This window comes from Dasypus novemcinctus, chromosome 13 (assembly GCF_030445035.2).
Source record: "Dasypus novemcinctus isolate mDasNov1 chromosome 13, mDasNov1.1.hap2, whole genome shotgun sequence".
Taxonomy (NCBI): Eukaryota; Metazoa; Chordata; class Mammalia; order Cingulata; family Dasypodidae; genus Dasypus; species Dasypus novemcinctus.
This window is the reverse complement of record NC_080685.1, coordinates 5,730,474-5,747,880: the sequence shown is the minus strand read 5'-3', so window position 1 is coordinate 5,747,880 and position 17,407 is coordinate 5,730,474. Positions and strand designations below refer to the sequence as shown.

At 36.1% G+C, this 17,407-nt stretch overlaps 1 protein-coding gene across 50 annotated transcripts in view; it reads right to left on the bottom strand.

Annotated features, from left to right (window-relative positions):
• CEP170 (centrosomal protein 170) overlaps window positions 1–17,407 on the bottom strand; it is a 133,504-nt gene that overhangs the window by 16,490 nt on the left and 99,607 nt on the right. For 14 of the 50 annotated variants that reach the window (XM_058309455.2, XM_004463319.5, XM_058309432.2 and 11 more), the window contains 3 exons: window positions 15,762–15,996; window positions 3,145–3,292; window positions 812–982 (listed from right to left, as the gene is read on the bottom strand). In XM_058309455.2, the coding sequence (XP_058165438.1) occupies window positions 812–982; window positions 3,145–3,292; window positions 15,762–15,996 (554 nt within the window). Of the gene's footprint in view, window positions 1–811; window positions 983–3,114; window positions 3,293–15,761; window positions 15,997–17,407 lie in introns of all 50 variants that reach the window. The other 36 variants (XM_058309452.2, XM_004463316.5, XM_058309440.2 and 33 more) reach the window with 3 other exon arrangements.

The following is a 17,407-nucleotide window of genomic DNA, read 5'->3' as shown; positions in this document are numbered from 1 at the left end:
TATTACAACTAGTCAACACTCCTGTTGTAGAGTCAAAGCAGCCATAGATCATATGCAAATGAATGGATATGGCTGTATTTTAATAAAACTTTATAAACAAAAACAGAAAACAGATTGGATTTGGCTTGAGGGCTAAACTGTGAAAGGCACAGCTAGTGCAGTATGCTAGAAAAAGCACTGAAACTGGGACTAGACGTGAGTTCTAAAATCAGCTCCTTATATGGTTAGAACTTATCAGACTAGGAAATCCAGAAAATAAGATATGGCTCTGGATATTGAGAATTCTTAAAGACCAGCGCAAGAGACAGCAGTAATGTATAGGAAATACGATTAAATATTTTATAAGGTTTGTAAATAAGTGTTAACTTCTGGGACTTGGTGCTGTAAGAGTTCTAATGAAGAGAGTTCAGTGAAATGTAGCATAAATAAGGAAGACATGGAAAAATTGGAACTTGAGAATGACAAGAATTTGAATTTAGTGGAGGATAAAAAGTCATTTCAGATGTTAAAAGTAACATAAATAAATGCAATGAAAGGATAATGGTATTTTATGGGCCTTGAAGAAACAAGCCAAATAAGGGAAATAAGTGGAAAAGGTAGACAATGGTGCCTTCCTCACAGGGTTGTAAGTATTTAAATGATCTTCTCCGTTTTTACCAATCTCTGCAAAGCCTGGAATACCTGTTGATAGCTTCCCCTCCTCCAGGGAGGTGTCAGTAACTATTTAAAAAGTAAACACATTACTGTTTCCTAACTAGTACTCTTTTTTGAGTCACTACTTTGCTTGACACACTTGGCATGGCTTACTTACTTCATCCCTGCTCCATGTTCTCCGCCTTGTAATTGTCAGGGGATCTGGAGTCTCTGCTGGTTGAGGCCTGGAATCATTAGAACGACAGTTGTTTCCTTCTGGAGGTTTAGAATGAACTAATGGAGGGATCTTTCGGAAGTTGAGGCTTTCATCAAAAACACGATCAACCAACTAATAGGACAAAAGCAAACCCTTATGAGAACACAGTAAGGTGATAAAGTACAGATCCTGGCATTACAATTTTTATGTTTAGACAGAAGTTATTCCATACTCAAGTAGTAAAAGAAGCATGATATCTTCAATAAACCAATTACTCTTTTCTTTTTACAAGCACTTCAAAGATATTTGCTTTATAAAATAGATGTTCATCTCCATAGATTTTATTTTCAAAATCCAAAATCTTTAATAACTATGTTAAATTTGATTCTTCTATGGAGAGTTTCTCCCATATGGAAAACAAATAGTAAATTTTAAAAAGTTGAGCCATATAGATGGACAATGAGTTCATTTTACTCCTACTGCCATACCAGTATAAAATGCTTTTTTTTAGTTTCCTATCTCATTCCCAAACCCCCCCCTTTCCCCTGAATCCAGGTGCCATTTTTCCCACAATATGCATAAATTTCAAGTTCCAATTAATTTTATAACAGAAAAAATTTGAATTCACAAGATAGGTATTTCAATATTAGATAAACTTTTAACAAGGCTAAAGTAATTATTTATTCTAGTAAAAATGATCGTCTGCCATCTACAGGGCAAATCATACACATACAATCCAAAGTAACTCAGGTTTACTGAAGAGGAAATAAACTCTAGTACAATATTCTGAAATAAAACAAAAATGAAAAATGGAAGTCCACTGAATGAAATGTTAGAATAATTTTGCTGGGTCAGAGTGAATATATAATCATGTTAGGAATATTCAATTAGACAGGTGAGAAAATAATATCTTCATCATTTTAAATATACCAGAAGAATTGTGTACGTCTTGCCACCAAGAAAATTCTTTTGTTTTTCCCAATAAAGATAATTTTATATACATTTACAACTGATCATTATGGTAACAAAACTACACAGACTGACAAAACATAATTTACTAAATTAGGCAACACATGAAGAAAAAAAAAACACTTAAAAAAAAAGTGACTAGTAAAGAACTAGGAATGTGACAAAAAGCAACCAAAGAAAATATCAGCACAATTTACCAGAATTAAATTTGTCAAAAGGCTAGTAATTTTTGGCTACTATTTACAACATTATTCCTTACAAAATTAAGGAAGTGGACAACTACATTAGAGGCTGGCAAGTTTTTCAGCCAAAGGCCAGATAACAGTTTAGGTTTTGGGGCCATACTCAATTCTGCTGCTGTAGCACAAAAGCAGCTTTAGATGATTTTAAGTGTGGCTGTGTTCCAATAAAATTTATTAATGGGCACTTTAATTTGAATTTCATATAATTTTCATGTCATGAAATATTATTCTTTCGATATTTTTCAACCATTTAATAATGTAAAATTCATTCCTAGCTTTGGAACTATATAAAAACAGATGACAGGTTATAGTCTGCTGATTCGTAAACTACAGAAATTCATTCTTTCACATGCCAATCCTTTGCTTTTATTTTTGTCTCAAAGCAAGATAGCCAGAATGGCCAGAGAGTGCTTTTCAGTTTGCATTATATGGTAAAGGCACCTTCTGGGGCCATGTTGTGTGATGGTGCCTCCAGGAGTTGTGCAAAAAGAGGTCTGAGTTTTGGATCAGGAACAGTTTATATATGCTACCATAAGTTCAGAGTTCACAAGGATATTTTGAGACTGAATTTATATGTATTTGTGTATATATAGTTCAATTTCAATGTGTCCTTATGTATAAAGGTATGTATATATTCGTATATATGTTCACCAACAGAATTAAAGTAGTGAAAATTGTAGAATTTTTCTTTCTTTGCTATTAGAGATATTTCTTAGTCAACTGGATATGAAAATACCTTTCAACTGTTGTATTTTCATAGTCAAGCTTTACTCAATTATTTATTAAGTTTTGGCTTGCTTTTCTTATATTCATACTTCAAGTGAAGCTATGGACTGGTAATGAACAAAGTGCTTATGTCTAAATAATTTTACAGCTTCATGTTAATAGTAGACCAAACATTAGCCTTTACTAGTTTTGTTCCAAAAATGTAAAAAAGTATTTGGTAAAGAAAAGTTAGAAAACGTAGAGCTTCATGCAAACAGGGAAGGTTGAGATAACTAAAATAAACTAAGCAAAAAGCTAAAAGCAAAAGAAATAAAGAAAAGGAAGAACCTTATGCATTTCTCCATGAAGATCTCCTACCTCTTCTCTAGTGTCTATGGCAGAGCCAGGGGTGGTAGCGGCAGTGCTTACTGTGGTACTAGGGGCAGTGCCTGATGAAGTCACTGAATCTATTTCTCCTGCTACATCGTTGATTTCCCGAGCAATGAGAGCAAGATCTTGGCTGATCCTGGTAATAATTTTAGAAAAAAAGTTTAATCCCTTTCATATAACAGCTTGAGAAACAATCATTTATGACAGAATCAGTTACACACGTTGAATATCAAATTAAAGAAGATTGGTACCCCAAACTTAAAATTCTTTGTAAATGCTATTTTGATATTAAAAGTCTTAAAACTTTATTTTCACAAACTAATATTAATGAAATTAATTCCAAATAATCTACAAGATACCACCTTGAAAATATTTTTAAAATACCCTGAAGTAGTGATGTCTTTCTAGGATTATATACCACAGGTGTTTTTAAACTTGGTTGGTGGAGAGAATTCAAGGGGTTTTGAAATTGGAAGGAAAAAAAGTCTTACAACTTTATTTTCACTAACCTTTAACTGAAGTATAGCGTTTCTTACTATTAAAAATATGGGCAACAAACCACAGTGGTATTACCAATACTGGTGATTTCTGTCACCAAAAGACATCACATTACAGTTGCTACAGGTATCTCAAAATGTAATTTATGCTCATCATTACTTCAAGATTTTGCTCATTAAACTGACGACAATATTTTATTTAATATGCCAATAATTGTATATTACTAAATCATATTTTGGTAACTGAATTTCAATATAATTGGACTCCTTTATAATAACAAGTATTTTATATTTATGTACTTAGAAACATTATTCTCAGAAATCCATAAACTTCCCCAGAGTGCCAAAGGAGTCTATGGTAAAGTTAAGAGCTCTGACACAGTACTTTATTCTATGCACAGCACTTTATCAGCACATGTCACTTGAGGTTCATAAAGTTCTAGTGAGGCAGGACTTACCTTACTGATTTTATGAATGAGAACACATTCTCAGAGAAGCTGAGTGATGTGTAACTTAAACCTGGCTGAGGGCCAGATCCCATGGTTAGAGCTCATCTCTATAAAGTTACTTGTGTTTGCAGCTATATGGACTAAAGAAGTAAATAATTATTATCAGTGCTAATCAAAGGAGAAAATACAAATTTTCTTTTAGCATTACTTTTAAGAAGAAACATTTTAAAAAGTCTATCATTCATATTCTTGTTTTTCTCAAAAAAGTTACTTCAATTCAATGAGACTTGAAACCTTCCATGTTACACATCCACTGCATATGAACTCAATTTGGCTACTTCAAAAGGGAAGATTCCAGAATATAGAATATACTTAAAAGTACATGTGAAAGATTCTGCAACTTTAAAATACAAAGTAACATTTTAAACTTATATATAATGTGACTTTGAAAGGCTTTCAAGGAATGCAGTGACTGCATAAAAATTTAACTACAGATTTAAAAAGAAGTTAAAAGTTAAATTGAAGCTTATGGCCAAACAGAGGCAATCTATGGCCAATTAATATATAAAGTTTATTTAAAAATGACAGATTGCTAATTCATCTTTTCTCTCCTAATTCAAAAAGGTAGCAAGAAAACAAACAAATTTTTACTGAATCCTTATTATATGCCAGGCAAAGTTTAGGCAGAGAGGGCCATGGCCCTCTTGGAGCACAAAATAAATATAATGAGCACTATTTCAAGAGACTTTATATTCATTATGCCATCTAATTCTCACAATTACACTATAGGAGATATTAATCATCTCATCTTACAGATGAGGAAAATTAGATTTAAGAGAGGGCATATGACCTTTTTATTGGCAAAGGTAACAAAGAATAAATGGTGAAACTGGGTCTTTATTATTACATGCTACACCTCACATTATTTCTCACATATATATACATATAAATACATTTAATTTTTAAAAAAAAAACTAGTTAACTGTTGCTGTTATTCTTTTGAGAAAGGTTTTAAAGAGTTCCTTAGATAATATATTCAATTCTTATAATTTCCTGAAATAAATGAATTAGGATGAGAAACAGAATTGCCAATTTATTATGAGATAAAAAATACATAATAGCTTATAAAAAATATTTTCCTTTAAAACGTTTCGTGCAGACATTTTACACAATGAAGCTTCTGATATTTATGTAAAGTACTGTGAATTAATTAGAAAAAAAACAGGAAGCAGTAATGTAAATAATGTGTTATGTACTAAAATGAAAATCTCTTTTAATATATACACAAACGTATATTGTTCTGTCACTGAGCACCCCAAAAAACCCACATTCTTTTAATTTACAATTCTGTTGTGTATATCCTAGCTATTTCTTTGCATGGCAATTCCTATTTTAAAGATGAATCAGTAACATAAAACTTTTAAATTAGATTAAATGCACATTGCTTAAAAATCTCAGTACCTACTAAAAACAGTATTAGTAATTCTAAAAGGTAAACACAATTATCAAAGAAAAAAATAAACATAAGAATATCTTCTAAGGAGAAATATCAGATTTATGATTCAATACAGAGTATGACTTTATTGATAAGACTATTAAAATAAATCTAAATTTAAAATTAATTTCATAATGCTTTTAGATTACAATTATTGGAATACTTTATGTGTTTGCTTACATCTTTTGTATTTGTGTCCTTTAAACTCCAAGACACAAATAACCTCCTGTTCCTATTTTCACTGTCTGTCTCTTTCAATTTTGCTACAGGAAGAAATTCTAAAATAACAAACATTTTATTTTTAGTTTTACAATCTATCTGCTTCATTTGTAATACCAGTAAAAATTCAAGCTTGTCAACTTGAAAACCTAATATAAAATTTTTGTACTTAATTTCACTTTCTTTATTAATAATTTAGATGAGACAATAGTCCCAAAGTAGTGAAATATTAAGGGTTAAGTTCTATAATGTTAGTGTTATGTCAGACCACTGATCCAATTTCAAAAATTTTGAACAAATAAGTATGCATTATCTATAAAAAGGTGAGATAATACGGAGGAATTTTAAGTCATGAAGTTTATGATTTTCTTATAAACTATCTCAGTAATAACACTCAATTGAAAGATGTTTTTTTACTGAACAACTGTGTGCAGGGAAAAATTGTTTTAATATGTACTGAGTTTGAGCATATTAAAATTCAAATGGAGTAATACATGCCCTATTAACATGTAATATTTACAATTGTGATCTGATAACCATTACAGAAACAAACTTTCAGACTGTTGATTTAAACTGCCTACTAGGGAAGTGGACTTGGCCCAATGGATAGGGTGTCTGTCTACCACATGGGAGGTCCGTGGTTCAAGCCCCGGGCCTCCTTGACCTGTGTGGAGCTGGCCCGTGCGCAGTGCTGATGCGCGCAAGGAGTGCCCTGCCACACAGGGGTGTCCCCCACGTAGGGGAGCCCCACGGGCAAGGAGCGCGCCCCATAAGGAAAGCCGTCCAGTGCGAAAGAAAGTGCAGCCTGCGCAAGAATGGCGCTGCACACACAGAGATCTGACACAACAAGATGATGCAACAAAAAGAAACACAGATTCCCGGTGCTGCTAATAAAGATAGAAGTGGTCACAGAAGAACACAAAGCAAATGGACACAGAGAGCAGACAAGGGGGGCAGGGGAGAGAAATAAATAAATAAACCTTTAAAAATAAATAAACTGCCTACATAAGCTCTTTTAGGCTTTAAATTACTTATGAAAAGATAAAATCTGCTTTACTTTTTAAACAGCATATAAACTTTCAAAAGTTTTTATAAGTAATTAGAGTGCCAAAGGATATACATATAAACCATTAGAATCAAGTTTCCTCTGACATAATTAGAAAAAAGCAACTGATGGCCTACTAATTAGGTATACTTAAGTTTTCAAATCCTAATTGAAGCCAGTGAGAGCAAATCAAACCTCCTATTCCTTAACATTGGCTAAGAGATCATAACTTAAATTTCTAAGCTTTTAAAAATCATATAGTTTAGTTTTGAAATGACAAGAATGATAAAATCTAAAATTAGTTTAAGGAGAGATACTTAAGGATCATTTGAGAAAAGATTATGATTTCCATACTCTCTAGAAGGATTTGGTAAGGAAAAGTTTTTTAAGAAGGAAAAGGAGAGGTCAGCTGATAGATATCAGGGGAAAACTGACAGAAGAAAATAAAAGACTAAGGGCAGCATAAACGTCAACTTGAAATAAACATTGCACCCTATAGCCAGATGCATTCAAGCTGTTGAAATGAGCTTCACTCCGGGGTCTTGAAGCTTAGAAGAGTGGCTGGAAAGGCCTTGTTCTCTTTGTAATGGTCTAACTGTTCTCTAAGGGACTAAGACAATTCAAAGATGATTCAAAAAATATTTGAAAAACTCAGATTTGCTAACAGCTATGTGTTTAAAATACACTGAATCAATTAATGTGTGTATTCTGAGTAATCTCTAAGTTTTCATTCTTTCAAATTATCCAGACACTAAGTTCTATCAAATTCTTCAGTGTTCCCTTATCTATTGTTTTTTTTTTTTAAAGATTTATTTATTTTTATGTATTTCTCTCCCCTTCCCCCCCACCTCGGTTGTCTGTTCTCCGTGTCTATTTGCTGCGTCGTCTTTGTCCGCTTCTGTTGTTGTCAGCGGCACGGGAATCTGTGTTTCTTTTTGTTGTGTCACCTTGTTCTGTCACCTCTACGTGTGGGCGGCACCATTCCTGGGCAGGCTGCACTTTCTTTCGCGCTGGGCGGCTCTCCTTACGGGGTGCACTCCTTGCACGTGGGGCTCCCCTACGCGGGGCACATCCCTGCGTAGCAGGGCACTCCTTGCGCGCATCAGGACTGCGCATGGGCCAGCTGCACACGGGTCAAGGAGGCCCAGGGTTTGAACCGCGGACCTCCCATGTGGTAGACGGACGCCCTAACCACTGGGCCAAGTCCGCCGCCATCTATTGTTCTTCAGTTAAATTCTTCATCACCTTTTTCCTTGTTCTCAACTTCTCATGAATTTATCAGTGCAACAGACTCCTAGCTTATTTTGACCATTCTTTTTTTCCTGAAAGCATGTTGAAATATGAAATCAAATATTCCTTAAGGAACAATTTCAAGTCAGTTACCTGATAAAATTTCAACTCAATCCTTGCTTTCCTCATTGTTTTTCAGAGATTTAAAAGTTTTCTTCACCAGTCTTCAATCTCCCCTCATCACTTTTTTTTCCTTTTGTTTTTAAAGATTTATTTTTTATTTATTTCTTTCCCCTTCCTCCCTGCCCCTGTTGTCTGTTTTCTGTGTCCATTTGCTGCGTGTGCTTCTGTGTCCGCTTGCATTCTTGTCAGTGGCACCGGGAATCTGTGTCTTTTTTTGTTGCGTCATCTTGCTGCATCAGCTCTCTGTGTGTGCGGTGCCATTCCTGGGCAGGCTGGACTTTTTTCTGCGCTGGGTGGTCCTCCTTGTGGGGTGCACTCTTTGCGTGTGGGGCTCCCCTTCGTGAGGGACACCCCTGCATGGCACGGCACTCCTTGCACGCATCAGCACTGCGCGTGGGCCAGCTCCACACGGGTCAAGGAGGCCCGGGGTTTGAACCGCAGACCTCCCATGTGGTAGGCGGATGCCCTATCCATTGGGCCAAGTCCACTTCCCTCTCATCACTTCTTATTCGTTCTCATTACACACACTACTTTAGTCTTAGACTTCCACTGCCCCCCACATACACACATTTTGGGCTGTGTCTTTGCATATTTATATGGACACCTCACTGAATGTCCTCCCTTCTGCTACCTTCCAAGTTCTATATATCCTTCTGAGCTTGTTCACGGGTTCCTCTGTGAGGTTCCCCCACTACTCTGTTATTCACTGATCTCCTGCTCTGAATTTCATTAGTGCTTAGAATCTGTACACAGGGCTTAGCTCAATACTATGCTATTTAAGCATTTTGCTGTTTTTATGGATTAGCTTTTAATCCCCATCTTGATCAAAAACTCCTTTAGAGCAGAGGCTGTATGTTTTGCCTTTGTTCTCCCCAACAATGACAAGTACATGGTAGGTGACCAATAAAAATTACCTGATTCACATAGTGTATACCAGGAGAATATCTAATCTGAAAAACAGTAGACATTATGATAAAGCAACATGGACAGAGAAAAGGAGAATTTACTAATTCCTCCTCCTCCAATCTCTAAACTATGATGAAAAAGCCATTAAACAAAATAATAGTCATGGCTCTTTTTGAGAGTCAAGGAGCATGTGTTGGGCACCAAAATTTCAGAGGCAGTAAAGAAAATTATGTGGTATACAAGCATGTGGTTAAAAAGGCTTCCTTTCATTAAATATTTGTTTTCACTTTTATTTTTGCTTCCAAGTGACTAAATCCCCCATCCTCCCCTCACACATGTAAAAAAAGCATAATAAGTACAATGGTTTAGGGTTTACAACTTGAAGTAAAAACAAAGACAAAAAACAAAACATGAGACATTTAGCATATCAATTCACGAAGATTTTTACTATTTATAACAATTTAGGAAAAAAACACAGAGAAGAAAACAAAACCCCTCAAGTTTAAAAGTACCCAGATGTGGCTTTGATATCATGAAACTATTAATTTTAAACAATTTGCTTGGTTTTTAAGTGCTCACAACTACATGTGCCCTTAAGTCTTTTCCTGGTTTTGGCCCATCAATTTGCAATTACTTCTCTCAGCTATTAAAAGCAATGAACATAACAGTTACACTATTACTTTGTTAGTTAACTGAATTTCTTCTTTCTTGATTAGAAAACACAATTTTGGTAAGATTTTTCACTTGTTGTGAAGCCATTTCTCCATCTTTAGTTTTTTTGTTGTTGTTTTTATTCACCCTTGTGGCTTCTTGCGTGCTGTCTGCTCTCTGTGTCCATTTGCTTCATGCTCTTCTGTGTTTTTGCTTGTCTCCCTTTTTTGTTGCATCATCTTGCTGAGTCGGTGCTCTGCAGCACCTGTGGGCCAGGTAGCTCTCTGCAGCGTGCAGGCGAGCCTGCCTTCACAAGGAGGCCCCGGGACGCAAACCCACAGCCTCCCACATGGTAGACGGGAGCCCAGTTGATTGAGCCATAGCCACTTCCCAATCTTCAGTTCTTTTTGCTATGCCTTTCATACAGGAGACGTGTTATCACTGTGAACTGCACAAGCTGAACCTAATACACTTCATTTAAATTTTCCTAGAAATGTAATTCAACATCATTTCTCTACTTTAAACTGACTTTTAAAATAAGCTAAACTATTTTGTAGTAAGAGCAACATATTCCGTGCATGGATATGTTGATTCTTGTAGAGTGCCATCACTGGATGATCTCTTCTTATATATGAACAATGCTATCACTGTAAGGAAGAATTTTCCCCATCCTATCCTCTTTCCAGAAAATAACTGCAGCAAGGTAAAATTGGGTCTGCATTAGTCAGCCCAAGGGGTGCTGATGCAAAGTACTGGAACTCTGCTGGCTTTTATAAAGGGTATTTATTTGGGGTAGAAGCTTACAGTTATCAGGCCCTAAAGAGTCCAACAAAAGGTACAAGAGGTACTTTCTCAACCAGATTCTGTTGCCGTGTGTTGATACAAGATGGCGGGCAATGTTTTTGAGGGTTCAGCCTTCCTCCGTCCTCTTAAGGCTCCATAGTCCCAACTCCTTCCATTCTCAGCTGTAGGCTAGCATAAGGCTCGTCATTCTCCTCAGTGCTCTTTTCTTTCCGGGCTCACCTTCTCTGGTCTCTTCACATGGTCAGCTGTAGATGACCAGGCTCATCTCTCTTCCCGGGGCCATGTCTATGGAGCACTCTCTCTTCCTGCATATCCGTTTCTGTGTATCTACTTCCATGTAAGAGTCTGTTTTATCATCCAAGGGGCCTGGGACTAGATGCTGAGTTGCACTCTAATTACATGGTTGGCTCAAAGCCCTAACCATAACACAATTTAATCAGCCTTCTCAAACTGAATCTAATACAATCAAAGGGTTACCAACGGGGTGGGGACTTAACCCTGCACGCCCCACTTACTAGTCAATTAAAAGCCCTGATCTTGATTTAATAAAGTAAAAGTGAAACCTCTGAGTCTAATACAATCTAATATGCCCAGAGGAACAGACTAGTTAACAAACACAATCCAATATCTATTTTTGGAATTCATAAACAATATCAAACCGCTGCATGACCTACCATCACGGCTTCAAGTATTTTCTCTTTGTAAATGACTTACCTAACTAGGTGTATTAGTCGGCAAAAGTGGTGCTGATGCAAAGTGCCAGAAATCTGTTGGCTTTTATCAAGGGTGTTTATTTGGGGTGAATACTTACAGTTATAAGTCCCTAAAGACCCCAACTCAAGGTTACTTCCTCACCAAGTCTGTTGTCATGTGTTGAAGCAAGATGGCAGGCAACCTCTGCTTGGTTTCTCCTTCATTCTTCCTCTTAAGGCTCTGTGGCCCAGGTACTTCTGATCTCAGCTGTAGGCTGGCGTAGGGCTCGTTTCTCTTCCCGGGGCTTTAGCTATTTGAACCTTCTTTCTGTCACATGACAGGAATGAAACTACCAAGTTCTCTCCACTTCCATATCTTCTTCTGTGTGTCTTCTTGAGTATCTGTTTATACAGCCCACCGAGGGGGCAGGGCTCAGCCCTGAGTCACACCCCACTGACATGGCTGAATTAAAGCCCTAATCTTGATTTAATCAAGTAAACATAAAACCTTTGAACTTAATACAATCAAAGGGTATCAAGGCACAGAGGAACAGACCAATTTATAAACATAACCAATATCTTTTTTTAGAATTCATAAATAATATCAAACTGCTACACTAGGATTCTTGCTCTAATAAGCTTCCTATATTTCAGAACTACAGTTCAACTACTTGCTATCACATGGCTTTCCCATAAGTACCTTAAAGTCAGTATGTCCAAAACAGTTGTTTTTTTCTCCTTGCAATAAATACTCTTGCTTTTTATACTGGTTGGTGACAACATCAATCTCCCATCTGAATAACCAGTGAATCATTTTAAATTCTATCTTATCCTTCCACATTCTGGCAATCATCAATGTGATAGACTGTTACACCTCTATATCTCTCTTGTTCATTATTTCATTTATACTTCACTATCACTGTTCTTTCTCAGGTCTTCAAAATCTTGAAGAAAATTTTGTAAAGTCTACTAACTAGTCTTTCAATCTCTAAGTTCTCTTTCCTGTCAAATAATTCTGTACTACACCTTCAGAGCTACTTTCCTTTAATTTAGATCTGAAGTTACCCTCCTGCTCAAAAATCTTCACTGGTTCATCAAAGTACATAAAAGAAGAAGCACATTCCTTAGCTGGCATTCAAAATCTTATTTAGCCAGTTTTGCCTGCCTTCAGTTAGGTTATCAATTAATTACATACATTCCTACCATATAATTGAGCAAAACCTCATACTTTCTTTTAACCTCTATTATAGCACTGCCTTACATCAGTTATATACATCTCTGTTTCCTTCCTTTGATTCTGAACTTCCTGAGAATATCCCTGTCCAAGTCTTTGTCACACTTTTCTCAGGACTAAAACATCAGGATATACTCATAGGAATTGCTTAAAAATTCTGAGTTGATAGGGTAAATGTGTATATATAATATGTATTTGAAGAGCTTAAGTAAATATAAATTCAGTTCCAACAGCACTGCAGAGATATATATAGCAGTAGGACATCACCACCTCTGCAGATAATACGTTCAGCCAATATTAGGATAAAATATGACATTGTCTTTATCCTCTAAACCTCTAAAGTAAAAAACCTAAAACAAATGAGTTGTTAACCCTTAGAAGAAGGTGCTGTTATTAGAACACTTATCTTTAAAAAAAAAAAAACCATTTTAATGGTATAAAAATATGTGTAACAATAAATCTAAAACTGAAAGACCTTTGAGTGCCTTCATTTAAAAAAAAAAAAAAAGACTTATTTTATTTCTCTCTCCCTACCGAATCCGGGACCTCCAATGTGGGAGGGAGGTGCCTAATCACTTAAGCCACTTCCATTCCCTATTTTGTTGTGTCTCTCTTTTTGTTTTTCTTCTTGTGTCTCTTGTTGCATCATCTTATTGTGTCAGCTTGCTGCGCCTTCCTGTTGGACCAGCTTGCTGTCTTCTTTAGATGGCACCAGGAATCGAACCTGGAGCCTCCAATGAGGTAGGAGCTCAATTGCTTGAGCCACATCTGCTTCCCTAAGTGCCTTTTTTTTTAATGATAGGTTTGTTTTCTTTGAATTTTTTCTTCCTCTCCCCCTCTTGCTCCTGACCCCACCCTGCTGTTTTTGCTGTGTCCATTTGCTGCGTGATCTTCTGTATCTATTTCTCTTTTTGTCTTCTCTTCTCATCTATCTCCTCTAGAATTCACCGAATTCGATCCTGGGGACATTTGATGTGGAGAGAGGTTCCCTGTCAATTGTGCCACTTCAGTTCCTAGTCTCTGTTGTGCTTCACCATGACTCTCCCCTTCGTCTCTCTTTTGTTGAGTCATCATCTTGCTGCACGACTCACTTGCATGGGCACTGGCTCACCATGCAGGCACTTAGCTTGCTGTGTGGGCTCTTGGCTCACCAGGCGGGCACTGGCTCGCTGTGTGGGCACCCACATGGGCATTCAGCTCATCACATGGGCACTCGACTCACTGCATGGGCACTCAGCTTGCCATATGGGCACTTGCGTGCCATGTAGGCACGCTTTCTCTTTTTTCCCACCAGGAGACCCAGGGATTGAACTCAGGTCCTCCCATATGGTAGGCAGAGGCCTCATCACTTGAGCCCTATCTGCTTCCCGCTAAGTGCCTTCTGATTCAAATGGAAATTATATAATCTTTCAGTAAAATTTGCTGGTTAAAAATACTTTATTCGGTCATCTATAAACATGGTATTGTAGGTGGCACTACTTTGCTTACCCTAATATTCATAAAACCAGTATAATCTACAAAAGCCCTACCAGAAGGAAATTCATGCCTATGATATAATAAAATCATTTTGCACATTCTATTTGGCAATTCACAGCTGTTTGAAAATAGCCTCATGTTAAGCCAACTTACCCCTGCCTGTACATTAACTTTCCTTTCATTCTTTGTTTCTTCTTCTTCCCCACCCCCAACATTTTATCCTTTAAAAACAAAACAAAACAAAAAACAAAACAAAACAAAACTTTTGCTTTGAGATTTATGACTGAAAAAGAAATCTTAAAAAATTAATTCCCAAAGGAAGAGGGAGAAAAGCCATAAAATAATTATAGGTTAAATTGCCAGGCCTTAAATTCCCTTTAGATATAACAAAAGCACATAATCACAAAATTGAACCCAGTGCAAAACATTATGTGTACCCTTCCCTTGCTTCTCCCTTTATATTGTAACTCTGCTCTGTTTGGGGAAAGGGTCTCCAGTGTGACTCAGAAGACTCTGTCTAGTGTGGTGTGGACAGAGCTTGAGGGGAGGCAGATCTACACTCTAGTCCCCTCAGGAACTACCCGAGCTTGTGCAGCTGGACGAATCCTCCATGGAAACGGGAAAAGTGGTGAGACAAAAGCAAGGCCTGCTGTTGCCAGCTGTGCCCAGAACAAAGAATGTATGAGGATTCTCCCCCTAGAGGCATTTTGTGACAGCCCCAATGATACAGGGTTCCCAGAGCACACGTGTGCCCTTTCTCTAACCAGAACAACTGACTTAAAATGTTTTAAGAATTATTCAAAGAAAGAAGCACATATTTATATGCTAAAATAAAAATGTTTTAAGCAGCAAAAGGAGTATAAAAAGGCATGTTCTCCAAGAATAAAAGCAATTACAAGTGAATAGTCATTAAAACCAAATCAAACAAAACAAAACAAAACTACCAAGCCAGAGTAAAGAAATAAACAATAAACTACGGTAAAAGTTTTTTTTTTAAAGCATCTATGGACTGTTGTATAAAGTTATTTGATAATGTGACCAAGTATGAAAATGTTTAGGTAACATCTCAAATACGGTATATTTTCATAAATTATAACCTCCTATAAACTTAAAAAAAAATCTTTAAGTACTATTAACATCTGTTTAAACATAACTTCTCTTAAATGTTCAACCACAATAAGCTTTCAATAAAAAATTGCATTTACAGTACGACTTTTACTTATTTTACAGAATCTAAAGGTTTTAACAGATAGTTAATATTCAAAAGAAGCACATTCTAATTATTAAAGAAAAAGGACTGAACTGTACATAATGAACCCTTAAAGGTACAAGTAAAATCTACCTAGACTGATTCTTCCTGGAGAACATTAGGGACACATCTCTAACAAGTACACTATTGTACCTTTGAAAGGTAAAAGGAATCATTCATCTGCATAATTCTTAATTATGTAGTGATGACACTGCCTTTCAATAATTTTACTACCTCATCAGCCTCTAGAAATAAAGATAAAGATAAAAGGAAAAAAAAAAACACAATTATTTCTACAGTATGTTAACACTAGCATTAAAAAATAAAATGAAAAAAAAAAAACTGGATGGAACATACTACTACCAACAAAATTGTGTTAAGAGTTATTAGGGGATTTCATTTCTTGGACTTTTAATATGATTCAAATAAAAACTAAACTTTGTTAACAAGTTGAAATGTATCCTTTAACACCAACCTCGCGATCTCTTCTCGATGAGCAGTCCAGTCTCGGATGTAGTCTTCCTGCTCTTTGATCCGATGCTTGAATGAAGAGCTAGTAGGCATTGCTGATCCGGTGCTCTGCAGTCGAGTGGTTTTCAGGGCTGGAGAAGTACGTAGACGGGTATGTTTAGGGGAATTACGGTTTGATCCAAATTCATCTTCTGAGGTGGAAGCATAATCAGTAGGAAAGCGCCTCCATCTTGAATTTACTAAATTAGTTTAATTATTAAAAAAAGAATTATTATGTTATCTTTTAAAGGAGATAAAATAAAAATCATGATTTCCAAACACCATGAGAGCACACACAGCACAATTTTCAATAACTGACATACACATACCTCACAAAAACCATAACCATACTACTTCTTAGATAGAAACATTACACTTTGGTGAATTAAAAACAATGAATAATTAAAAACAATAAGAAGACCACGTTATCCATAGTGTGGTGGATAAACATTCAGATGAAAACTCTCACTAATGATAAACAACTAAGCAAGCTCTATTCATAAATGTTTAACATGGGTACTTTTAAAATGCAAATATTTATTCTCATTTGAGTGAAGATATGGATTGTTAAAATGACAGCAACAACAACAACAGAAATAAAAACACGGGAAAAGATTTCCTCATGCCACATGGACTTTCAACACGGAGATGGCAAAAACCCTCTTTTCCCAACATACAAATGTGCATAATTCCTGCTGTGGAAATTATGCCTTTATGGCAGAAAAAAAACATTACCTCTGTCATTCAATATCCTGTTATGCTATGGTTGGGAAAAACTTTTTACATGGTAAAAAACACAACAAAGCATCTTCAGTACAACTTTGATTTTTTGACACTGAAAGCATGTGGTGAAAATAGACAATGGCATAAAAACCTACAAGGAGCAGACCTCCACAAGCTATTCTCACAACCAATGACATTTAAGGCACAGAGGATACAGTGAGCAGCCAATTAAAGTACGTGGCAATCACTTTCTTATTTAAGATTAGTAAAGACATTTAAAAAATGGCATTGCTGACACGTTTGGAAAATCAGAAGACAAGTTAATGCAGACAGTTCAGTATTATGTTAGTATGAGAATCAAAGATACAGATAATTTGTAAAGCATAAGTTTGCAGCCTTACAAACAGGGAGATCAATGGTTAATTCAGGGTAAACTTCATAAAGGCAGGAAGCATGTCTATTTAATCCACTCATGTACACCTAGAACTTAAATGAGTATTTGGCTAACAAATGTTTAGTATGTTTACATAAGTGATAAATTCCTCGATACAGAACCTCTGCTTTACTCCAATAAGCAAAAAACTAGGTAGAAGTATGAGATGTTTTTAGTGGTTAAGGTGAGGCATGGATTAGCACTTATTAAGGTAAGTTCCAACTACCATTAATACTAGAATAGTTCCCCTACAACCCCTCCCCTTTAGTAGAAATTTACCCTGAGCAGCATCCAGAATTTCTTCCTCTTATGCCAATAGAATTTTTTATCTTTCCAGTCTTTACCCACAAAGCTACATTTTTGCCTAGGGCTCTCAAAGGCTGAGGTGTCTCTCAGATAACATTTACATACATTGCCAGAGGCACTAGTATAAAAACAGAGAAATATGTCATAAT